At 37.5% G+C, this 25,408-nt stretch overlaps 1 protein-coding gene across 2 annotated transcripts in view; it reads left to right on the top strand.

Moving 5' to 3' along the window:
* Positions 1–25,408, top strand: part of MTHFD1L (methylenetetrahydrofolate dehydrogenase (NADP+ dependent) 1 like) — a 143,666-nt gene that overhangs the window by 27,762 nt on the left and 90,496 nt on the right. For both annotated transcript variants that reach the window (XM_033512763.1, XM_033512764.1), the window contains exons 11-18: positions 4,750–4,886; positions 6,126–6,172; positions 7,025–7,132; positions 8,036–8,110; positions 9,488–9,590; positions 12,815–12,891; positions 17,653–17,793; positions 24,334–24,402. In XM_033512763.1, the coding sequence (XP_033368654.1) occupies positions 4,750–4,886; positions 6,126–6,172; positions 7,025–7,132; positions 8,036–8,110; positions 9,488–9,590; positions 12,815–12,891; positions 17,653–17,793; positions 24,334–24,402 (757 nt within the window). The remainder of the gene's footprint in view (positions 1–4,749; positions 4,887–6,125; positions 6,173–7,024; positions 7,133–8,035; positions 8,111–9,487; positions 9,591–12,814; positions 12,892–17,652; positions 17,794–24,333; positions 24,403–25,408) is intronic.

Below are 25,408 nucleotides of genomic sequence, written 5' to 3'. Positions count from 1 at the left end.
AAAAATGCAAGATGACGAAGAATAAAAAGTGGGAAAATTATGAAATCCAATGCTGCTTTTAACGAGAAATGTGGTGGATTTTTGAATGCTGGAAAATTTAAATCCTAACATTAATAGATTGGTCTGTGATGAACTACCTTTTCAAAAAGGTAAAAATGGAGGAAAACAAAAATGGATTGTATTTCTTTTTACTGTGTCTCTTGGGCTGCAAGGTGCTTAAAAGCTAAGAAGAAAGGAAAACAAAAATTAGAGGAAAGATACAGGGAAGGATAAGAGGGGAAAATGCCCCTGTGTTGATGCCCTGAATTGTATGACAGTCCAAAGAAAAGTCATAGTTGAGACAGTTGTCATGTATTGGTCATGTCATTACACAGCTCCTGATTGGGATTGTCTTGTATGAGTCTGTAGGGGATTATGTTTGTAGTGGAGGATTCCTTAGTCTGTTCCTGTCTTTGTTCAGTCATTTTAGCTTCATAGTGATCGCTGTGCTTTTGTATTTGGAAGGTCCTCATAACCCAGGGATGCCACTGCAACATGGTCATAACCCCATCTCGATGAGGTGACAGCAGATGCAACACTTCTGTGCTCAGAAATACATTTCTGACAGTTGTCATCTAGGATGGAAGATGTACGGAGGTGGGAACTCAGTTGTCCATGGTGTCCCTAGCCTGGCTGTGCAGGTTTCCATGTGGATCACCGGAATTACAAACTCATTAAAATCTTTGAATCTGCTGATACCTAGGAGTTGAACATAGGAAATTTGAAAGAGAATTGTCATATATCCAGTTAAGTTCTTGCTGGAGTCACAGTGGCTGGTGTAGCTGTGAGGAGGTTACAGCTAGTGCAGTGTCTGTCTCCCTGTTTGTTTATTTTCTCTTTGGGAGACCTCATGTAGCTTTCCCACAGAAACGGCTCTGCTGTAAGCTAATGTGATGTATAACAAACAAACAAAAAGTCTGTGTATTCTTATCTTTGTTTTGATATACATAAAGAGAAAAGGCTTTCCAATGTTATGGATAACTTACTTTGCCAAGGAGCTGATGACTGCTTGGTAGGTGGCGAGGTTTAAGGCGGAAAATTATTGTGGGGTTTCTGTGTTTTGATTGAAAACATACTAAAGAAATTTGAAGAATAATGCAAATGGCTGCTAAAGTCTCTTGAAGTTCATTAAAATTTATTGCATTTTAAAGGAGGTTTTTCCTCAATTTGCATAAGGTTAAAACACAATTGAGCTAAAGTTAGCCATTGGCAGCTGTAATTTTATACCCATGTGAGCAAGTGACCTAAGCTGCAAGAGTGCAGTAGCGTAGCCAGCAAAAACAGTTCAATGTCCACAAAACAGCTTAAGTGGATCATTTTATTTATAAAACCCAATCAAAGTAGAGCAGGTACAAAAGGAAAGATATTTAAAATGAGCTTTTAAAGGAAAATTATTGGAATAGAATTTTCTTTTCATTTCAGGCACTTTTTTTTCTTTTTCTTTTAACTAAAGTTTAAAGCTGAGATTTTGGTGACCGTTGAAACAAATAAATAACTGTTTAGCTCTAAAGGTTTCCTGCCAGTTTAATCAATGAGCAGGGGTGTGTTTATCCTTTTGCTTTCTAGAAAAAGATCTATCTCGTAGAAAACTCCCAGTGCTTTCTGGTTCATATTGTGTAGTCATTTTAGAACAGGCCAGTCGAGTTACCAGAGAATTTTAGTAATGTCATACTTGATTGTACGTTGTTTTCTTCTGTGACAGGTAAATATTCTTTATGCTACCAACATGCATTCAATTTGTCAATTGCAGTTTCCTTTCCTTTCCTTTGCTGGACAGGAGGCTGATTCTTTGATTTTGCTGGTTTCATAAGAGTTGTAAAGAGTCCCTGTGCTGCTGTGCATGCCAGATCAGCCACCTGACACGTGCTGAGCTGAACCAAGTAAATAACTAGGGATGGTGTCTCTGAATTCTTATGAGTGTGAACTTCATATGTCTGATGCTCAAAAATAGAGGTAGCCACCAAGAGGATGACCTGCAAATGCCAATTTTTCTGTTACTAGTGGAGCCATTGTGTGCACTGAATTTTTTGGGTCTGTGGAATTTTCTTTACTGGTAGCTTCCAGTAAACAATTATGGGTGTCTCTTTCATAGTAGGATACTTCTCTTTTGGGTGTTTTGTTATTGTTTTTTCTTTTTGTTTTGTTGTTGTTATTTTTAAATAATAGATAGCTTCAAGAGTTTTTACATTGATAAGTCTGAACAGAGTAATGCCTCAGGATTACTCATATATTCCTCAAATCTGGTTTTAATGCACAGGAGTAAGAGGATCAAGCAAATGAGATTAGGACAAAAGAAAAAAGTGAACAAGATAGTAGGAGAAAAAGGGGTAAGGAGAAACCATGCTAAGAATTATTTGAATGGGTCTGGGGAAACCAGTGCTAGAACAGTAGTCAGAAGGTGAAACTGGTAGTAAAAGTGAGTTAACCTATCTGTGGTGCTCTGAAAGAAACACATTTGTACAAAAGTACAAAGGATCCCAGGACAAAAAGGAGGTGAGAAAAAGAGTGGTGGGAAAAAAGGAAGCTATCCTTGTGGCAGCAGTAAAATCCTGAGGGCTCCCTGTCCTGACAATGTAGAGATTAAAAGTATCTTTTCTTCTAGGAACTGCAAACTTGAAAGTAAAAGAAATGAAGTAGCATTCTGTGCTCCTGCGGCAGATCAGAAGGAAATAAGAATGCCTAGTATGGATAAAAAAAGACAGTGACCAAAATTGCTTTTGAGAGTAGATAAAGGATATGCTCTAAATCTCCCACCTGTTTTTTTTATTTTTGGCCCTACATAGATATTTTGCTAGAATTCTGTGAATTCCTTTTTAAGTCAAAGAAGTGCCATTCTAGTATAATGAAATAGTCTGAACAGTAATTTATTGATGATGTTTTAGAATCTGATGGTTGGTGAACACAATGTTGCAAAATGTGGGAGAAAATTGCTAAAACCAAGTGCCCAAAGTAAGTGGCCCATGGTCACATAAGAGTGGTTCAAAGTGTAGAATTCAGGGAATCTCTTGCAGATGTGCTTAACCCTATTGATTTCACTGAGACTTTAGTTAAAAGACTACTTTTCTGAGCTGTAATTTTTTTATTTCTTTTTTACTAGAACAATATAAAAATGTTAATTTGACTTGCTTCCAAACTGCCCAAATTTTTCCAGACCTATCTATCCAGGACATCTTTTTTTAAAGTAAAAGCCAAGGATCTGATGATGCTGTAAAAGATAGATTTGTGAAAATTTAACATTTTCCATCTATTTTTTTTTGTGGGACAAAGAAGTGGTTTTGCCAATCTGAACTGACTGAACTGAGCTGATTCTTAAAATTACACTGGTTTTGTGCCATTTGAATTGGGATCTGAGGATAGCAATATCTTGGGAAAATTATTAGTTGGGGAAGGAAGTGTTTCTAATTAGATCTAGATGTTTCAGCTTGAGTTTTGAGGAGGTCACAGGATAGTGTTTCCCCTTTGACTAGGATCCATGTGCATGCTTATATTTCCTTGGGAATGAACATTAGTTCTTAACATCAGCTCACTAAAATACTTCCCTGCAGGTAGAAAAGGCACTAAAGGTATGGTTATACTTTATCAAAAAGGAAGATTTGCATGAGAGGTGGTGTGAGCAGAAAAAGGACTGGGACTTTCTTCTTTTGCCAATCAGAAAAAGAAATGCTGCCTCAAAAGAATCATTCCAAGTGCATTTTGGAGCCATGAGATGTGTTCATACCTCAAGAAAGGGAAACAGAAAGAGAAGAAAAACCCTAGCACCCCCCCCCCCCCCCCCCACACACCCACACATTTTTAAGGTGGATCATGAACAAATGTGCTGATGTTGAAAGCAGGGAGATGAACATTTAGACTGAGGTGTCTCTCATTCACTGAAGGCTGATGAAGTTCTCTACTTGCAGAATCAGGCGTCATTGTCCCTTTATTAGAGAGGGACATATAGAATAGAGTCTCCTCTATGGACAAGAATAGAGTGAGAGGTTAGAGTCTGATTTGAGTTTGGAGGTCTTTTTAAAATTCTGTCTGTTTCAATCATGGTCTAAATATGGGAGCTGTAGCATGAGGCTTTTGAGCTTTTGTATGGACTATGATTGTCATTGTCCCCTATTGCCCTTAAATCTCTGAAACAAAAGCATACAATAAATCATGTTCAATTGAATATAGTGAATTTTGTGTCCTATTTTATTTAAAATGCAGTTGATGTGCCGTTGTTGGGGATTATGGTGACGTGGAAGCTGGAGAGGCATAGTTGAGTTCTACAAACAAAAGTGTTGGTTGTTTAAGTTAAAATATTCTATTATTTCATTCAAAGTTTGAGCAGTGGGAATAAAAGATCTCATGCATTACTGCAGAAAAATATTAATGCATGCTTAGAGTATCGTGATGGATGGTTTGTTAATGAAACTGGTGAGACTTTTGTGCTGTAATAAAAATGTCTAAATTCAATATATTCTTTTTAGAACTTTTGCCAAAATAATCTTCTCTTTTTCTGCTATCATAGTAAATTGCTTAAATAGAAGACACATGTATATTAGCATTCCAGCTTGAGCTAGGGGCTAACATTGTGGCAGTATTTTTGTGAAGATAAAGTAATCTTATTGAAATTTGCTGTACAAATATTCTTCATTGAAATCAAAAGCTCTAAGTTCTGATATCCTTAGCCAGGCTGACATCAGCAAAGAATTTGATTAATCTTTTTTCTTGTTTTGCTAGAATAACCCCTACACCCCTAGGAGAGGGGAAAAGCACAGTCACAGTTGGTCTTGTTCAGGCGCTTACTGCACACCTTAACATTAATTCCTTTGCTTGTCTGAGGCAACCTTCTCAAGGACCTACTTTTGGAGTGAAAGGTACATAATATTTTCAGAATCTATGACCTCTTTCAGATTGAAAGGAAATACTGGTTTTTTGCCTTTTCTAATTTATTTCTTCTTTTTTAATTTCTTAATTGCTTCACTCAGTGGATTGTCCCAGTAGTAGCATGTTTGATTTTTTAATATATATGTAACTAATAGATTAATGCTTCTTGCACACAACTTCCTTTGCAAGGCTCATACCTATGTTCCTGCACTTAACATGTATTGATTATGTAGATAAAGCCTAAGCATAATGAAAGGCAGAGGGATGTAATTAGCCATGAGGAATTTTGTGTGAGTATGCACCCTTCCAGCCACCCCCCCTTCTTGGAGACTCTTTAAATATGTTTCTAAATATTACTGTCTAATTATTCCTTGGGAAAGGGCCCACGTTGGATATTTCCAAGCAATACAAGGAATTTAGCAGTTATGGTTCAGCTGCGTCAGCAGCACACGTTTGGCTAGGTCTGAACCTCTTCTCTCTGTTCTCCTGAGCTGCTGCCTCTAATTGTGGGCTGCTGCCTTTTTGCCTAGAAACCCTATAAGAGCCTGAGGGCCAGGTAAGACCCCGACCAAGCCCATCTTCAATGCTGATAGGAAGTAATGCAATCTTTTTTTTACCATTTCTCAGCTGAAACTGTGCCTAACTGGGCAGGCACTCCCCATCTGCTCTGCTTTGCTTTGCTGAAGTTTAAGTTAACAAGTTTGGTTTCAGCTGGAAGGCTCCTGGTGCTTGGTGCTTCTCAGCTAAGACTGGTGCGTGTGAGTGCTTTAATCCCTCCACTCAGCTTGTGCATAGGCAACAGCAAATTTCTTTGCCTGTTCTGTGAGAGGTAGAGGGGAAGGAGTGCCCAGGCAAGGGTGTGAAGGTTTCATTTGGAAGCAGTGCTTGCTTGTGACTGCTTTGCCTTTCCACCCAGCAGCTGCATGTGCATGACTGTGTCCTAAATCTGGGCAGGAGCAGAGGGTAGCCCTTAGGTAGCCAAAGCCTGTACCACCCATCATGTGTAGGCTTTCATTTCATAGCAAGAATTCCCTTTTTACTACCTGCTGAAAAAAAAAATAAAAATAACCCAGCAAGATTAAAGAAATGTTTATTTGGGTGCGTCGCTGATCTTCTAATAGACATCAAAAAGCCAAGAATACATCATCATTGCTGTATGTTTCACTTTGTGTTTTTAAAGGTAGTTGGTTTTTTCCAAAACTGATGTGAGCATGTGCTTCCCTGTGCAGGTGGAGCAGCTGGAGGTGGATATGCTCAAGTGATCCCCATGGAGGAGGTGAGACAGCCTCAGCTTGCAGTCTGTGATACAGCTTAATGGGCATGATGGTATTCAGTTGAAGATTAGACTTGATGATCTTGGAGGTTTTTTCTGACCTTAATGACTCTATGATATTCACAGTGCTTGTCTGGAAATGTGTGGCAGTTAGAGAGAGTCTAATTTAGACTTCAGCAAAATCTCTCCATGGCCAGAGTTGGTGAGGAACCACCTTGACCGTGCACAGCTTGTCCAAGCAGGGTTCTAATGTCAGCCCTGAAGTGCCATTAAAACTGAACTTCCAGCTCCTTCTGTCAGACACGTAAAAGATGCAGTACCTGTGTTACACGAGTCTTAATTTAAGATGATCATTTAAGAGTTATCACAAAACTTTGTCAGACTTTGTATCAGCAAAGTTCATGCCTGTGAGGTTAGAGGGTGTTCTCCTGCAGCTAACAGAAAGCTGGCAGATGGCCCCAAAGCCAGGATGTATGCTGTGCTTTGGGGCAGATTCAGCAGTAGTCCACACCTCTGGCCCAGGTCAGTTAGTAGTTAGTAACACTAAACTGATTCAGTGTTAATGGTGTGGAACTGCAGCTCTTGGCTTCTTATTCTTGAATCATTTAGCAAAGAATGAAGATGTTCTTGACTTTGTTTCGCTTCACTTAGAGTAGTTTACCATGTACTCAGATGAAAACAAGTCTTTCATGTGGCCCAGTGTATTTCCACCTGGTAATCTTTAGCCTACCCTGACAGCTGACTAATCAAAGCTGCAATCTCAAGGAGATAGCAATGATTTGTGCTGCTAATTTGTCATAGTGAATTGAATTAAATATTTTCTTATAAAAAGATCTTGTTGTTTCCCTCTTCTAGTTCAATCTTCATTTAACTGGAGATATTCATGCTATAACTGCTGCAAATAATTTGCTGGCTGCTGCTATTGATGCTAGGATCTTGCATGAGAATACTCAATCTGATAAGGTGAGAGTTATTTTCTCCTATCCAGATGGTGGTTTTTATTTTCAGTTTTTCAATAAACTGCATTTCAGAGAAAAGCATGTTGTTTATCATTTTATATTTTTACCATGTAAATAGTAACTGTTGCTGAAGCCATTTTATGTTCTGCTGGGAGATTTTCCATATACAATGTATTCTTCTGGCAAATAGCTATCATAAGGTAGTCTTTAAGATAAGGATCTCATGGCCAGAACATTGACAAGTATTTCCTACTGTACTAAATAGTGTAACAAAGCATGTTTTCCCTACCCATAATCCTACTGTTTTCAGTAATTTGAAGACTCACTTTAAAGTTACAAATTGCATTTCAGATGTGTAGTTGGGTATGATATACCTTAAGAGGAAGGAATTATGGGGAAAATAAACTAGATCCTTGTCCCTCTGCTAAATACATTGTGACCTTAAACAAATCTTAACTTGTGGCTTTAAAGGAAAGGGGAAAGACCAAAAGAGCCTCTTCTTTCTGTCTGCAGTATTAACACTGAGCAGGGTTATCATATTCCCTTTGCTTGGTACATTTGTACACAATGTACAAGTGTACATTTAGGCCAGTTTGGAAATTACAGTTGTAGTTTAAATACTTTGGATCTTGGTTAAGGTTTTAAAAGGTTCCCAGTTTAAAAATTAATATATATTTTTTTGGTAAAACAGAGAAAACCAATAAATTCTGGCAATTCAATTTTAGACTTTTAAATCACAGACATGGCTCGGAAGCCTGCCACCTTCTCAGAATTGTTTTTTAAGTCTCTAACCAGAAGTCCACACCTATGTGGTTAGGAAATTTGTACTGAAATTAGGTGGAATAAATTAAAAAACACATTAGCTTTTTATAACTTTTTCTTTCAACTTCTTGTGTGTTTTTTCTAGTCTTTGTATAATAGGCTCGTTCCAGTAGTGAATGGCGTGAGAGGATTTTCTGCTATTCAGCTTGCCCGTCTGAGAGTAAGTTGTTAATTCTGTCTCTCCTCAATTATGGTGTCTCTTCATGAAATGTATTCTCTTACACAACTTGTTTGAAATTATTTGATGTATGGGACTGAGCTTATATAAACCCTCATGAATATATCAAGTCTAGGCTTTTTTCTGAAAGCATCATCCTTGGAGTAATAGGATCTGGGTCTGATATTATTATTATTATAACTAACATTTTTGCTATTCTTTTCTCCTGAAATAAACCAGTAATGTTTTTAAATGCTGTGTCTCTTCTGATGAAATGTTAGAGTTTTTTAAATACTTTTCCAATTATGGTATAGTCACATTTGAAAGCTCACATTCTTTGGTTTTGCAATATTTTCTGATTTTGGAAGTTTAATATAGCATATATTTCTGGTGTTTTATTGATGTCAGTTTGATGGTGTTCTTCCTTCAAGGGGTACATTTGTATGCTCAGTATATTTTTGCATTCCATCTTGCTCCCTGAATGCTTCCAGAAGAGCTTCCCGTACAATTAATGTGTGAATAACATGTCTGGATTTGAGAGTGCCATTCTGATAAAAACCCAGAGAGAAGCACAGTCCACTAGTGAGACTTCTCTAGGAGACTTTTCTAGGAGAAAGAGAATATGAACCCCTCAAATATGACCCCTAAGGACGGCTCCAGTTCTTCTGTGGCCAGTTCTGTGTTTGCTGTTGGCCTGTGAGTCCTGGCTGATCGTGTTTCAGTCATCGGACGGCAATGGACAGCTGCCAAGGGCACACTTGGAATTCAGGGGTGGAAAGAAGGCTAGAGGTAGAGCCAGCTTCTGTTTTGGTGGGGGGAAAAGGAGTTCTCATAACATTTTAAGCTTTTGTGCTGCTCAGTTGAATATCAGTAAACTAAAATGAGGATGATGCCTGCTTGACTCTAAGGCAGAGTTAGGCTCAGAGATTGTTCCATTGGAATTTTGGGATATTTTCAGTTTATTCTTGTTTACACTGTTACAGATAACAGGTTAGGGAAAGAGGGGGAGCGTTTGCTTTATTCATACTATTCATATTCATTCATACCAATTCTTTATATTTGAATTGATTTTTCTCTTCACATGAGCTGCAACTGAGTAAATAAAAGTTTGGCTTTATAACATTCAAATACATGAATCGTAATTTCCAATATAATTGAATTATTTTGCTGTGAATTATTCTCAGTGTAATGATTCCTTTTATCTAACAAGATGTCAACTGTAAACAAATCACTATGGGATCAGGTTGCATTTTTCTCCAAACAGGATTACTAAGATTGAAATGCCTCATTTATATGTGTGGGGTTGATAAGCCAGAGCAGCTACACCATTTGAAACAAATAAGAGATTTCATTGCACTTCTTGAACTTGTTTGTGTGTAGAGGCTGGGAATAAACAAGACTGATCCTGATACTTTAACAGAAAAGGAAATTGGCAAATTTGTGCGCCTTGACATTGACCCATCAACCATAACATGGCAAAGAGGTATGTAGTCAGAAAGTTTCACTTCATCCTGGATTTCATCACAACTTATCTCCTTAATTTTACCTGAATCAGAGCTGTTTCTGCTCTGACAGCAATTTGCAAGTGGAAAGTGTGGGTTCCTAACAAATGCAGGCATAGCATATTGCTCTAAACTTGGTCAAGTGTCTGCAATAGCTCAAGAGAGTTGGCTAAAATTCCGAAGGATAGGTTTCTTTGACAGTTTAAATACATCCCCAGTCGCTCCCACATTAGGTAATACCTCTCCAGCCATGAGAAATTGTCTATTCTGTGCATTTTGCAAATCTTAGCCATTCTTTTCTTAACTGTGTCTGTTATGGTTCTAGATTATTTGTATTTATTCTTCTTGATTTTGGTCCTCATCCTCCCAAGCTCAGCAGCCTGGGTAGCTCAAGAGACTTAATAGGCTTAAGGGATTATGTGTTTTTCTGATTTTTGAGGTCTCTTGAGTTGTTTGCTTCATTTGGAAATAGAGATGAAAGATGTGGTACTGTTGCCAAGCAAACTGATATCCCCTCTGATGCCCTTAGACAACTTCCTTCTGTTTTTTCCAGCTCTAGTGCTGGGTCAGATTTCACTGTTTACCTCAATTTCTATACTTATCTTTTTCTTCTTTAGGGAAGTACAGTCTGCATAAAGTTTTGAGCTAAATACCACTGGATTTTATTTTCTTTCTTAGTTCTCAAATACTAAAGTTATCACTGTTAAATGGAATGTATTGTGATGCTTAGAAAAAAGGGTGAATCCATTGAGAAGGGAGGAGTCTTGGCAATGTTTATTGTGCCCTTTGTATGCATGTCATCTCAGACTTGGGATATTTTTCTCAAGATAATTCTGGGGATGTGGCATAAAATGTTTTTTATTAGTCACACAGTGTGTCTGGAATAGACCTGTATTAGGATAAAGAAGTAATATAAATGTTTAGTGTAATATGACTCCTCTTTTTTATCAGCATGGGTTTGGGAGGAGGCAACATTGCTCAACAGCTGTTAACCTCAAGGGAGTTATTTAATTAATCTCAAACAATGTTAGTGAAATTTCTATTCCACACAGCTCTATATGATGTACATACCTTAAACATTTTAGAAAAAAACCCCTGGGTTTGGGAATGGTTTAGATAACTTGGAGGCTGTTTTATTTAGGACTGTTTCTGCAGTCCATATGTCTAGGAAGCTTGTTACATACCAAGGCACTTGTAGGGAAAAAGAGCTAAGCTATCAGATCTTCTGAAAATTAATTGTAGTCTGGACCTGTTTCCATAGAAGTACCACAAACTTTCAGTTCACTGTCAGCTTACACTAACTTGAAAATGTACAGTATACTGAAAAGTGGGAAAGCCTTTCCCATTTCTCTTTCCCTGATAGTCAGATTCTGTTTACATCTCTAGAGGATAAGGAAGTGGATACATTAAACCTAACACTTATTTGAACCTAAACCTTTGTGGAAGGTTTACTTTGGGTAAAGGAGGAGGGAAGATTTGGAGAAGGAAAAAATTATGGCAAAACCAGTTATTTCTTATTTTATTACTACTTAGTGCATCTATTGGAATCTTCTTGGACAGTGAGTGAGCACAATGAGAAAGTAAGTGTATCTCAGTGAGCAGGAGTTGCAGGAGCAGCTACAGTTTCATGGTGAGGGTGTTTAGGCTACATGATTTCACATGTCCAGATAAAAAAGCAGCTCACTGGCTGTCCAGGCTGGTGGGAAGGTAAGCTCCTGCCCTCAGGAGTGCCTGCATAGACAGGAGAGATTCAGGTCTGCTGAAGCCGTGTTGTGAGACTGAGTTTACGAGGAAGAGAAGGGAGAAGATTGTGCTGGAGAGATCAGCTTGCCATATGGCTTCATAGTGCCATGTGGCAGCACAGCTTGGTGCAAGACTACAGCTTCCGTGTTCCAGGCTCTGCTCTGCAATTTCTGCCAATGGTGTAGTATTTTAGACTATGACTGTATATATATAGAAACCAAAATGAGTTGGCCAAATCTGTGTTGCACCATCCCTTAAATGGAATTCCTGAAGAAATTAGGGGCCTAAAGACTGAGTAGAGGGAAGAAAGTATGTGTGGTATTTACAACAGCCCCAAGAGAAATGCCCAAGAAGGGGGAAGTGACTTAAATATTGGTTTTCTCCCAGCTCACTCACAACCCTGAACTGGAGTTGTGAAACATGAACATTCAGAGTCACTCTTGTTCTTGGGTAATTATGTCATCTTTTTCTGTACAGACAGAATTATTTTTTTTTAATCACTAAAAGCAACAGGAAAAGTGGAAGGAGCTCACTTACCTTGAGTACTGACAGCTTCTCTGGAGGTTCCTGGACTCTCTGCTAATAAATGAACAAGACTCAAATCTACCAGAAGATTGAGTTCATTGCCAAGCTACAGGCTGAACTTATCAAGAGTCCTCTTGCACCTTTTATTTTAGGGTTGGTGCAAACTTGAGCATTTCTAGGACTACAGAGCCTTTAAGAAAAAGAGAGTCTGTTTTTTCATTCTGTAGGAATTGACGTATCCCCGTGTCCTATCACTACACACTCCTGTAAAAAGTCCCTCTTTGGACCCTTTAGGTACTGGAAGATGCTATAATGTCTCCCAAAAACCTTCTTTTCACTAGGCTGAACAGCTCCAGCTCTCTTAGCCTGTCTTCATAACAGAGGTGCTCCAGTCCCCTGATCATCCTCATGCTGTGCAGCTGAATGTGGTTAGTTAGTTTCTGTGACACATGTGAAAGATACTTGTCTGGAAAATCCAATCTGACATCATAATCATCCTTTAAAAGAGGAACTGACCAAGTCTAACCAACATCATGCAGTCTTAAAATCAACCAACATCATGCAGTCTTAAAATCAATTCTTAACAAGTCAGTGATGAAGAAGATGGTTTGAAGTAGACATGGTACTTTGTGTCTACTAAGACTGCTTTTTTCTCACGTAGGTAAAATACTAAATTTTGTGTTAGAATGCTAAGATTCTGTCAGCTTCAAATGCTGTTCAAATAAAGTGTATTTTAGTTGTTTCAACCTGTCATCAAATGGTACCAACTAGAAGAGAGCAACCAAGCCAGTGCTGGTGCTGAGATGCAGAAGGGTGGCTGTCTGGTTACCCTGTTGGAGCAGTTGAATCTTATATATGTAACAACAGGTTTGTCTGGAAAAACCCATATTCCAGAGTCCTTGTTAACATGTTTGCTTTTGCTATTCCCTTATTTCAGTGGTGGATACAAATGACAGGTTCCTGCGCAAAATAACAGTTGGGCAGGCAAATACGGAGAAAGGATTTGTCCGTCAGGTATGTAAAAGCAGTTAATAAATCAGGTTCTGGACAGACTTTGCATTAGAGTCTGAGAGTTTTTTCAATTTGAATTGCTATATTGATGTCTGTTGCTGCTGTATAGTGATCTTGCAGTTAAACTGATGGTGTTAATGAGTGACTGAATCTGAATTTCAGAAATAGAAACCAATGCATATTCTACAATGTGTTGAAAGCACTTAAAAAATTTCATGTGTCAGGGGTTTAACATTGTCCTGTGACAAGATGCTGTTATGCCCTCATAAAGTTAATTTGTATGACTTTTAATTTTTTTTAATCTCTGTAACAATTTATGTAGGATACATGTAATTCAAATTACATTTAAATTTAATTTCAAAAATTGTTTAAAAACAATCTTTGTATTCAGAGTTCTCATTTCCCTGTCATGCATCTCAACTTTGGAATCTGAACTGTAAGAACTTTGAGCATGTGCTTGCTTTTACTATGTGGGCTTGAAGGGATAGTTCAGAAAATAAGTATGTGCGTATTTTTCAGTGGTATGAAAAGCTAACCTGCATTACTGTATGAGAGATTGTGGAAGTTTGTTAAGGAATTTACTGAAAAATTGAAAGCCAGACTTCCTCAACACCATCTGAACAAGTGTTCCTGGTGTAATGTAGGTAAATTAATTTCTTAAACAACACAGCACGGAACAGCAGTGTCAGGAGGAGTAAATTGGTTTTGGTGATGTGGAGTTGCTCCTAATTTGGTGAAGATCTTGTAATCTAACATTCTGGATCATGAAATTCATGAGGTTCTGACTATTTTGATGTGAACAGCTCTTGTAACAGAGATAAGGCTTTCACATTTTTGGAAATCCTAGCTGCAATTTTTCTTTATGATTTATTTAACATTTTTAACATATGCCTAAATAAAGAGACCAAAACATATTGCTGTATTTTTTGCAGCAGGTAAAGCAAAGTCAAAGAGAAATCATAAAATCCTAGAGCAGTTTGGGTTGGAAGGGATCTTAAAGTTCATCTAGTTCCAACCCCTCTGCCCTAAGCAGGGACTCCTTCCACTAGAAATGCTCACTTATTTTGGTTTTGAATGCACAAAATAAAATTTTTTGTCTGAAGCTCAAAGGAAATTCAATATTAGCTAACAGTCATTTCTGATAAAGGGCTGGGGCTACAAAAAATTATATTTGGTATGAGTTCCTTCAACACTTCAGACCTTTTCATGTGTTTAGATTTGTTCATTGACTCAGTATGATTATGGGTTTTAAACTGGGTTCTGCCAGGCTTATTGTGTAGTGTTTTACCACTGTAATTGTACTGCTGAGTTAAATGTGGCTTATTTTATTATAGAGTAGTACTTGACAATATCGCTGTCAAATGTTGCTTCTGTACGTTTTTGGGTAAAATTAATGTTTTCAGTATTGAAATGTTGGACTGATGCATATCCATTCACATTTTAACGTGGACTTAGTGACTCAAGAAATAGAGTTAGCAGTTAGGAAAACTCATTTCAGAGCCTAGCCAGAGATCCAGAGAAAACAGAACTTCATAGTTAACAGATGCATTTTATAAATATTTGGAGTGATGTTCTAGCACTCTTAAAATCAATGACACCTGTGTAAAACGGCAAAGCACAGCAGGCACAAAAGTCTGCATTTTAATGAACAGGGATGCTGTGGTTTCTGAAGAGTATTACATGACTGATGCCCTTGATCCTGCAATTGAATCCATGTGGGTGGATCCTTTCATCAATAGAAAACTGACTTTGCAGCTAAGACTTCTGTCAGCACTTCATAGGTGTATAAAGGTTATTAGAGTTAAAATAGCACCTGCTACTACAGTCTTTTGAGCCTGTTTCTTCAATTAAATTTTATGTCACTCTTTGAGCATCTACCTGGGACTGTTTTTCCCGTCCTTTTGGGTTTATATAGAAACAGTGATAAAAAATTGGGTTTTTTTCTGGTAAATTAAAAGTATTTTACATAAGGGTTGGACATAGATTTCTCAGGCTTATTTCTTGTCTTACATATGCTGCAACGACTTACTGAGGACATTCTCAAATTCATCTGCTTCCAAAGAGGACAGAAAATCTGTTTTGTAATTTCACCATTTCACTTGAATCTCTATGCTGAAAACCTCAGTTGCAGAATTATTTTTCTTTTCCTTGGTATGTAGGATTCTCTGCCTGTGTCCACAGCAGAAAAGTGCTCAGGTGTCTTCAGCAGTTTTGACGAAACAAGTGGGCACGTAGAGGTCAGCCTGAATAGGGCTGTAGCTGTCAAAAACTAAAAGCAGGAACATGGGTTAAAAAAGGGCAGAAGCTCTTAAAGTACCAGGCAAGTGCACAAGAGTGGTGGGGTGTATGTTCTCTGTACATGCTTCCTAAAAACAGTCAAAGCTCTCAATATGAACAGATTCCTCGAGTATTAGTATGGGATACATCTGCCAGAGGTCTGAGAGAAGCAGTCCTGGGCTTTTTTTCTTACATAGATAGCAGTAGGATGTCAGTAACTAAACCTTATGTAGAATTTAATTGTTGGAGATAGAGAGATTACTAAAGAAACTGCGTTTCTTGATCACTGCCAACATTGCATTCTTATAACATAATACATCAGTGGCTTTTCTTTTCTTATCTGTTTATGTTCTGACAGCATGTGGCCCGAGCTTTACTAACAGTGAATTAGTACAAATACTACTAATCCATACTCTTAAAGAAAAGTAAAAACTATTGCTTACATTGTGCTGAAATGCTTCACAGTATGGATGTGTTTCTACAAGAGCAGTGGAACTGATGCCACATATAGTTCTTTGTGCTTTTTGACTTACATATTTGCTCTTTTAATTAAAAAAAAAGAGGGGGAAGAAATATATTTTACATTTTCATAGGTCAAGCACAAGACTTAGCATATTAATTTAGCATAGACGCTAAATTTTGAGCTAAAGTAGAAAAAGAATGATCAAATGTAACAAGAATGTTTTTTGAATCCAGAATAAAAAGCTGTTGGAGGTCATTATAGAAAAAAAAATTTAAAACCCTCCACAATGCAGTGTTCCTTTTCTCAGGCCAATAAAACTCAAAAGACATCTGGTGATTTTCAGTTTCTGCCACAGAAGAAAAATTCTTGATCCTTCAGGGAGCTTCTCTGAGGACAATGTGAGCCAAGGAACTAAGTCTGCAACACTGGTCCTCAAATAAATGTAGTGTAATGGAGAATATTAATTGTTAAAGTCTGAGGCACAAAGTGTGCCCTTGTCTCTGATACCTAGCTCTGACATCCAAAAAAAACATTGAATTTCATATAACATCATAAAAACAATTATTAAAGTTAAATGAAAAAACTAAAAGTGTGTAGATTAGAGAATTTTCTTAAGTCACTAGGTGAAAAAGTTAAGAATGTAGAGTTTAAGCTAGTTTAGAAAACAAAAGACAAGATAGAAAATTTGGGGTGTTGTCTCTTTTACTTCTTCTTTCTTCTTAATTTTCTTCTTTTAGAGATTTTTCAGTAGTAATAAGTGATTAAATAGAACAATGCCACAGTGCAGCACACAGGTGTTGGGTCATTAGGTCACTAAAAAAAATGTTAATTGAGTAAAAATAAGTATAAAGATAAAAGAACTGTGTATTTTAAGGCCATTTTGTGCTATTAAAGCCAACTTGAACCAAAGCTGTGGTAGATTGAACTTGTGCAGAAAGCCTGGGAAAGACCTGCCAAGTCTTTTGATAATATATATTAATAAACATGAGGAACAAGAAACAAACGAACCTTTAGAGAAACTTTCCTGAAACAGAACTGAAATAAAAGAGACTCCCCGTGAGGGAGTATCCCAGAGAAAACACAGCCCTGAGAAGAAGCCGAAATCCCACAACAAGAAGTAGTAGTAGTAGTAATAATGCAACATTAATGAGGGATTATAAGGTGTTTGAAGTTTACAGAATAATACAATATCATGAGGTTAAAGGGATGCATCAAAGTCTGACTCTTGGCCCTGTGGAGGACCATCCCCAAGAGTCACACCCTATGCCTGAGAGCGTTGTCTGAATGCTTCTTGAACTCTCTCAGCCTTGATTCTGTGATCACTTCCCTGGAACTCTGTGCCCAGCCTTCCACCTCTGAGTGAAGAACCTTTTCCTAATATCCAATCTAAATCTCCCCTGACACAACCTCAGGCTATTTTCTTGGGTCCTGTCACGAGAGAAGAGATCAGTGCCTGCCCCTCTTTCCCTCATGAAGAAAGTGTAGACTGCACTGAGGTCTCCTCCAGGCTGAACAGACCAGGTGACTTTAAGCTGCTTCTCATACAACTTCCCCTCAAGGTCATCACCATTTTTGTAGCCCTTCTTTGGGTGCTTTCCAATATTTTTATGTTTTTCTTGTATCATAGCACCCAGAACTGCCCCCAGCACTGGAGGTGAGGCTGCCCCAGCTCAGAGCAGAGCAGGACAATCCCCTCCCTTGCCTGGCTCTGATGCTGTGCTTGATGCCCCCCAGGACAGGACTGGCCCTCCTGGCTGCCAGGGCACTGCTGGCTCGTGTTCAACTTGTCATGGACCAGGACCCCCAGGTTCCCTTTTGCAGCTCTGCTTTCCCACAGCTCATTGTCCAGTCTGTACATACAAGTTACTCTAGTCTTGAGTAATCTCAAAAGCTTTAAGTTACCATTTAGAAGTTGTTTGAATTCCAGTGTGAAATTTATCTTTCCTGAGTTTATTCCTAATGATCCCCTGTGAGTATTTCAGCTGACTTTGATTTGGTTCATGATTCTCATTTCTTCTTTACAGGCTCAGTTTGATATTGCTGTTGCAAGTGAGATTATGGCCATCCTGGCACTTACCACCAGCCTTCAAGATATGAAAGAAAGACTGGGGAAAATGGTGGTGGCTAATGACCAGAAAGGAGAACCAGTAACAGCAGAGGATTTGGTATGTTCAGTGCTGTAGAGACCTGTGAATAACCTCAGACATGTTTGTTTTGCCTCTCAAAGCATTAAAAAGGCAGGTGCATGCCAAGGATTTTGCTTTGAACAGCACAGTCAGATATCAAAGGAAGATCATCTTCTGGGCCAAAACCTGCTTGAGAATGAGAACAAGATGTAGAATTCATTTCCTCAACTCTGGTAACATCTGGTGGAGGAAACCTCTGGTCTCCATAACCTACTTGGATCATTTTCTGCAATTCTTAAGGCAAACAAATTCAGTGCTGGAGGGAGTCAGAGTGCGGGCTCTTATTTGAGAGAGCTGGTAATGTTTGCTACTGTGCTTTTAGAGTCTGCTTAGATCTTACAATGATAGTTACCACATGAATGCCTGTACCACTGAATCAGAATGGAAACAAGCTGTTCTTAATTCAAAGGTTGCTGATAGTGCTTGGGACAGGTTTATTTGTCATTAGATTTTTATGGTTTTTTTCTTCTTTACCTTCATTAGCTGCCGTTTCCTCATTCTCTACTTCAGCTTCTGAAAAAAGTCAGTATGTTTTTTCTTTAAATCACATTCTATCCTGTGTATCCGGGCCGTGGGTCACTGAACAGTGGTTGGAAGTTCACACATGGCTGTGTATGGCAGGTTTTGGTGCAGCCAGAGGCTACCAGGTGATGCTTGTAATCAGCTGCATGCCAGGAGCAGTCTAATGCCAGCCCACTGCCTGCGTCACACAGGCTCTGGATGTTTTCTCCTCTTTCTCCCTGTTTTGTGAACATCTGCTCAAACTTACTGAGTAATGAATGAGTAAAGCAATACCAAGGCAGTATCCTGCCTTGTCAGCAAAGATAGCAAATCTGCAAGTCAGGAACACCTTCACAGTCTTAGTGGATTTCTGTTTACTAAAGAAATGAAAACATGATATCTAGAGTGCCTGGATTTAAGAATTAAATTAAGATAAGGTTGAAAATTTCTAAGTACAGTCATTAAAATTCAAAGTAAATCATCTACTCCCAATTATGCAGGAGACATGAAGAACTGCATTTAATATTCCAGCTACTGAAGTTTTGCTTTTGATTTTCAATTGTATAACTTTGTCTTGGCCAAATGGAGGGGACTGGGAAATAAGTTACATTATAAAGCATATGCAAAAACTTTGAAATTATTTAGTGTTAGAATTAAAACTGCATTTGAAATACACAATTTTAATTTTGACACTACTTTTCTATGAAGGTACTTTTTTTTATTAGCACCATAAAATATTTGACCTGCTAACCACTTAATGCTAATTAGCTTCATGAACGAAAGAAACGGCTTTTCCATAGGGGCAAAAGAATTTTAGAATTTTTCCACCTTGTCCCTAAAATTAAAGTAGTGCTCAGCAAAATGTCTGTTACTAATTCAGTTTTCTTTGGCCTTTTTTAAAACAAACTTCCTATGCTTAGTGTCTCAATCATTTGATAGTGTTGCTTGTACTGAACATGTGTTTCTAGTTGTTCTTTAAAGCAGTGTTTTGTATTATAGAAAAGAAAAACAGTCCAGAAAGGAAAAATCATCACAGCCTGAAGGACATGTGTTATGAGCATCTGCAGCTATGCTGCTGCATTCTTTTTCTTCTGGAGGTTCTCCATACCATGCACAGGAAAGACTTGGGTGCATGTCATGACTGGGAAGTGCAGAAACTTCTACCTCTTTTGTTGTGCAGTGTGTTAAAAACATGTATGAGAACCATGGGAAAAAAGGGAATATGATTTCATGGTTAGGGATGTAAATCATCTCTTTGGAGAGTTCTATTCCTGTGTTTTTTGCAAAATTTTCATGTGGTGTTCTGTCCACACAAACTGATTCTTACTGTACATAAGGAGTTACACATTCCTCAGACTGGTTTAACACTAGGTAGCTAAATAACGGGAATTTATGGAAAGTGTGAAACTCCATCAAAAACTTTGAACCAGGAGAAATTATTTTCTGTTGTCCCAGGCTGAGCACCCAAAATTGGTGAATGTTTTTGAGCTTGATTCTTGTTTGTGTAGGTTTCTCTCTTGAAGAACGGGAACAATTTTTCCTTTCTGAAGACTTACAAATATTGCAGAAGAAGTCAGATGTTGTGGTGTGGGATTTTAAAAATGCCAAAAGAAATTCACAGTGGGGTTTATACAATTTCTGTATCAAATTAAATAATGCTTACTTCGTACAAGGGGAAGAAAATAATTATGAATAACCATATTGCACTGGTAAAAGTCTACTGTATAAAGTTGAATCCTGTAGAAACAACAGGAGAAGTATAATCAAAGACCATAACAAGACGTAATTTATATGTACAAAGAAGATAAATTTGTGTTCTATCACGTAGCATTTTATCTCTGTAGCTGGTTTCTTCCCACGTGGTCAGTCTGTCTGAGCTGCTTGCAACTAAACCTACCATTTCTAGATTTTAAATGCAGCCTCTACTCTTCCCTTCTTCCCCTGAAGCTTGTGGTGCCTGTGTTGATATAATCCAAGGATTATTTATTGTGAAAATTTTCACACACATCAAGAAGTTTGATGTGAAGCCATTCTACTCCTGAATTTCCATCCTCTTTTCAAGTCAGTCAGTGAAGAGGTAAAGCTCTGTAGTTCAGTAAGGAAAGATCTCAAGACAGCTGAACAAAGCAAGAACACTGTGCAAGATTTTAGAGTGCTCTCAATGCAGGTTCAATAATTTTGACTTCTATTTTTGTAAAACAAAATCAAGTTTCAAAGCTTGAATCTATCATGGTCCGTTGACATTCCAAAGAACTGCAATTGCATATAGTTCTAAAAAACTTTAAAGGCAACTTTATCATGTGAAATACTACACAATCTGAATAATGGGTCAGTTCTACCTATCACTGAAAAATAATTCTTGGGTTCGTGTTTATATGCTACACAGATTGAATTTATGCAAGTTTAAATATTTCACAGTAGTCTTTAGTTCTTTGAAATCTATGTGAGCCAAAACCACTAAACCTTTCTCTGTGATTTGTTTCCAGATGTACACACAAAATACTTCACAAAAATACAATTGCTCTTAATTTTGACTTTATATGCAATATATTTATTATAATACAATAGTAAAACCTAAAATACACATTGGCAGATATAAACCATATGCAGGGACAGGCTAGGAATAATAGAAAAAATATAAATTGAATATTTCATGAATTGAGAAGACTCTTTCCACAAGAGCAATGGATTAAATGTCTATCCTCTGTAATGGAATATGTTGAACTCTTTGCCAAAATGTGGTGCTCATTGTACAGTATTTTGAAGACTTAATTGCTTTTTGGCTTTTACAGTGAAGTAGAATTCTGATGGACACATACCATATTTTTATGTGAAGCTAAATCGTTATATGTGCCCTAGATCAGTATTTCAGCAGATATGAAAAATATTAAATAAATATGTCACTGTTTTTTTTAAATACAAGTTCTTCTCAGCTTACTTGCTGTGCCATACCGTTAGCTTTCAGTAATTCCAGGACCAAAAAAAAAAAGAAATAGGTTCATATTTACTTATGTAAATGATCTGTCAGCTAGTGAGATTTTATTCTCTGGTTCATCAGAAACATTGTGAACAGTGTTCACTTCAAACGAAAGGAGTTGCAGTTCTTCTCAGATTATGATTTAAGGTTTCGTTTTTTTTTACAGGACTGAAATTGCAGAAAGTATAATTATTTTGTTAGAGACTATAGTTTCAATTGAAGGGAAGTTACAAGTACTTTATTATTTTTCTTATAAAGTAAAGAGTTTTTCTCCGCCTTTCAGTCTGTGTAGCCTTTATTCATTTCACAGTAGTTACTTTCAATCACCTTCCTTGTCATCTGGTGCTGGCTTTCATTTCCAGTCTTGATAGACTTCAGAGACTGCTCCACTGGAAGTTGCTTTGAAAGTATTTTGTATTTTCATCTAAGTTTGCCTTTCCTCTGTCACGTGTATAATTTATTTTATGTTCTGTGATCTGTGCTGTCCTGGGGAGCATACCTGCCCTGACGGCTGGTGGATAGATGGAAGGAGCATTATTTTCAGGAATACCTGTGTTCAGTTCCAGGAAGGAACCCAGAAAACATCTGTATACAATTGATTCAGAGCCCAGCTTCTTTCCTCTGACAGTGAGTTAGTGGAAAGCTAATGATCTTTGGGCTCCCAGAAGCTTAATTGGTATCTAAGTGTCAAAGCCCCTAATTCTTTTATAAGAAGTTTATCTACCTTTTCTGAATTGGGAATAGGAACCTGATTCCTTAAATAGCTTTGTGAATCAGATCCAGGACTTGAAGTGAGCTGTAGGAATTGTGTATGAGATACTTGGAGGATTGAGGATACAAAGAAATGAAAACTTCATTCTCACAGAATATGTCAGATAGGTATGAGAACTTTATTGTTTCTTTAGCTTCTAAGGACTGCTCTTGACACCAAACCCCATTAAGAACCATGGGAGGCAGATAGACACAAGATATGCCTATTGGAGTATTTGGGTCTTTTTTTCTTTGCTTTCAGCTTCAGATAAAATGAGTTGTGTCCAAGAGGCATGTCTAGGATAATGCATAAGTAATATCTCCCAAAAAGATAAAATGCAGAGGAAGTATTTTTTTTTTACTTCACCATTTCTATCAGATTGGTGAAGACATCAGAAGACAAAGGAGATGGGATTTGAGCCATTATTATCTAGAAGAAGCAGGGGAAGAGGCTGGGGGAGAAGTGTCCTGCTTTTGTTTTTCACTTCTTCCCCCAAGTCTTCTTTCCAGTAGGGCTGATCCGTGGCTGCTCAGGTAATTATTCTTCCTGCTGACCACTTGAAAGATGGGATGTAAAGTTTTGCATTTGGCTGGGTTTTTTTTTCCCCTCTAGAAATGAGAATATTTGGCTATATAAGAACCAGGCTGTCTCTATGGAGGTTGTGGAGCCTCACCCATTTTGAAAAAGCTGGAGTGCTTATGTTGCCTTGCTTTTTAATTCTAGCTTCTAAAATGAACATCTTAAGAAACAGCAGTCTAATTCAGAAGATGAAAAACTGTGTTGTTTTGCTATCAGTTTCTCATATTATATCTTTGTGGATCCATTGGGTTTTGTAAATAGTGGGAAATGCAGAGTGCAAAGAAAAATATTTTCCTTCTCTCTCTCTCCCTCACAGTCCTCCAAGGAAACACTTGCTATGCATCAGTAGAAGCCAGTTTTACTATTTTGGTTTCAATTTGGTTTTATCTAAGGCCAAATATTTTGCGTCATTTTCCTCTGAAGTCTGTGCTCAGATGTGATGCTCAGAAAGGGGAAAATTTAATTTTATAAAATACTGCACTTAATCACCACATACTTTTATGTCTCTTATCTGTTGTCGTCAAAATTTTCATGCAGACTTTGATTGCTCAAATTTGGATTAGTTGACAAAAGCTGTGTTGGGAATTACAAAGGCACTATTTTTATTGCCTTCCTTTATTTGAATATTACTGTTTGTCTCTTTATAGGCAACTTGGACATTGTACCCACGTTTTTCAATCTTCATTTTAAACAATTCTCAACAGCTAGGGTTTTTGTTTGGTTTTCATGTTTCTTTTCAATACAAAAATATATTAAATTCTTTTTTTTTTTGTGTTCTCTGGCATGTCTGTGAGCCACTCTATATAACACTACTGTGGTTTTTATGAACCATTATCTAGTTCTTTCAAAACGAAACACATCATCTCAAAATTAAAGTAATTCAAGAATAAATTTGAACATATGCTGGTGGTTTCTAGATAGCACTCTTCATGTAGTCTGATAGTGTGATAGTGATGTACACACTGTAGCCTTTTTTTTCTAGAAAGAGCATTGAAATTTGGTGTAGAGGGCTGTCAAAACTTTTATTTATTTTAAGGTCAGTCAGTGTGAAATTTATGCTTCAGCAAAATTTTTAGGGAGGAATAAGATTTTTTTACAACCAAAATGCAGCTATTTGCTTAGCTCTTTTTGTGCTCTCATCATCACAGTAAGGCACCTCTAACTTATGATCTTATGATGTATTCTTTACCTGCCCCTAATAAACTCTATAGCTGCTTTCAGCCTGTATCTGTTATGTATATATTTGTACAAGTCTTGAAAAATACCCTTTCTGGTTGTTGCTAGCTATTGATTTATGCTGTTGATTCTGTCATAAAAGAAATACATCTGTCATTTCTTTAAGCAGTTTTAGCAAGCTATCACCTTCTTGATTTCTCAGGTCTCAGTGGCCTTTGGCACTTCATCTTTTGTTACCTTGAACATCCTCATGCTGATCATTTAATTCTGTCTCTGATCTCTCCATGAAATAGGACAGAGGAGTCACTGTTGCCTTTTAAGGGTATTTGGAATAGAATCATTTTGGTTTTGACACACTGTAAATACAGGATTTTAGAAGTCTTGAGGTAATATCTAAATCAATTCTTTATGCATCAATATAACACTTCTTTGAACTGTAAGGGTTTTTTAACTATAAGTGTAACTTGGAAATGTTGCACCTTAGAACTGACTTCCTTAAAATGCCTCTTGTCTTAAAATGACCCTTGTCTTTTAGGGAGTAACTGGTGCTTTGGCTGTTTTGATGAAAGATGCAATTAAGCCCACGTTAATGCAGACATTAGAGGTAAGTATGGCTTATGATGCCTGCTCTTCTCCAGCTTTCAAATTCCATATTGTGCTGATCATGCTTCTCTTCAGCAGCTGTGCTCGACTTTCAAAGTTCAAGCCAGGGTCCAATCCATAAAAGCATCCTAGCAAATGTTAATTTGCTTGTACTAACTATTCAACTCTATCTGCATTTATCTCTTTCTGGTGGTTTTCTTCCTCTTTTAGATCTGTCTATAGTCATAATTTTACCAAGTGTTGCAAACAAGCTGCAGTGCATTGTTGAGCTGTTTCTGAGCACAATGGGAGGCAGGTTTGTCTTCTAAGTCACAGATTTACTACTATTTCCCATGTTGCTGTTATAGGGAAATGTCCTTTTTGTGTGTTTCTTTTATTTGGATGTTCTCATGATGATTCCCACAGCCCAGCATTTTGTGTGAAAAAAAGGTGATTTGCTGTGGCCATTCTAATCTGTACCACTGTTTGTGCCATTCATAATCACAGGAGGGTCCTTTCAGCTGTTTATACATTTTCAAAGGATGGCTCCCAGGCACCCTATCTTACCACAGTGCCTTCGTGGACTAAATGAAGCTTTGAGAGGAATATTTTACACCTGCCTGAAAGAGCTTTCTTCCAAAAGCTTAAAGAATATAGAATTACTGCAAGCTAACTTTGTGCCTGGGCAGTCTGGTATTGATGTTTTGATGGGAAACTGATGAGCAACATTCAAGGGGAGGAGGAGAAAGAAAAATGAGGAAATAATGAAGCAGCTTTGAAAACAAATGCACTTGGAGAAAAAAACTGTGTATTTTTTTTTTCATTTGACCATCAAAATTACATAGCTGGAATATTTCACAATGATTCTTGATATGGTGAAAAGTTGAAGAACGCAGAAAGATACCAGTGCAATCACCAGTTGATAAAAATGTCTCATTTTCTACAACATGTTGAAGTGATAACTACCTTTTTGCTTTTGTGTTTAGATGGAGACGGCATCCTAGTTTCTGAGAATATTAGAAAAACAG

Source organism: Parus major, chromosome 3 (assembly GCF_001522545.3).
Source record: "Parus major isolate Abel chromosome 3, Parus_major1.1, whole genome shotgun sequence".
NCBI classification, from domain to species: domain Eukaryota; kingdom Metazoa; phylum Chordata; class Aves; order Passeriformes; family Paridae; genus Parus; species Parus major.
The sequence above is the reverse complement of the archived record's forward strand: the minus strand, read 5'-3'. Positions and strand labels throughout refer to the sequence as shown.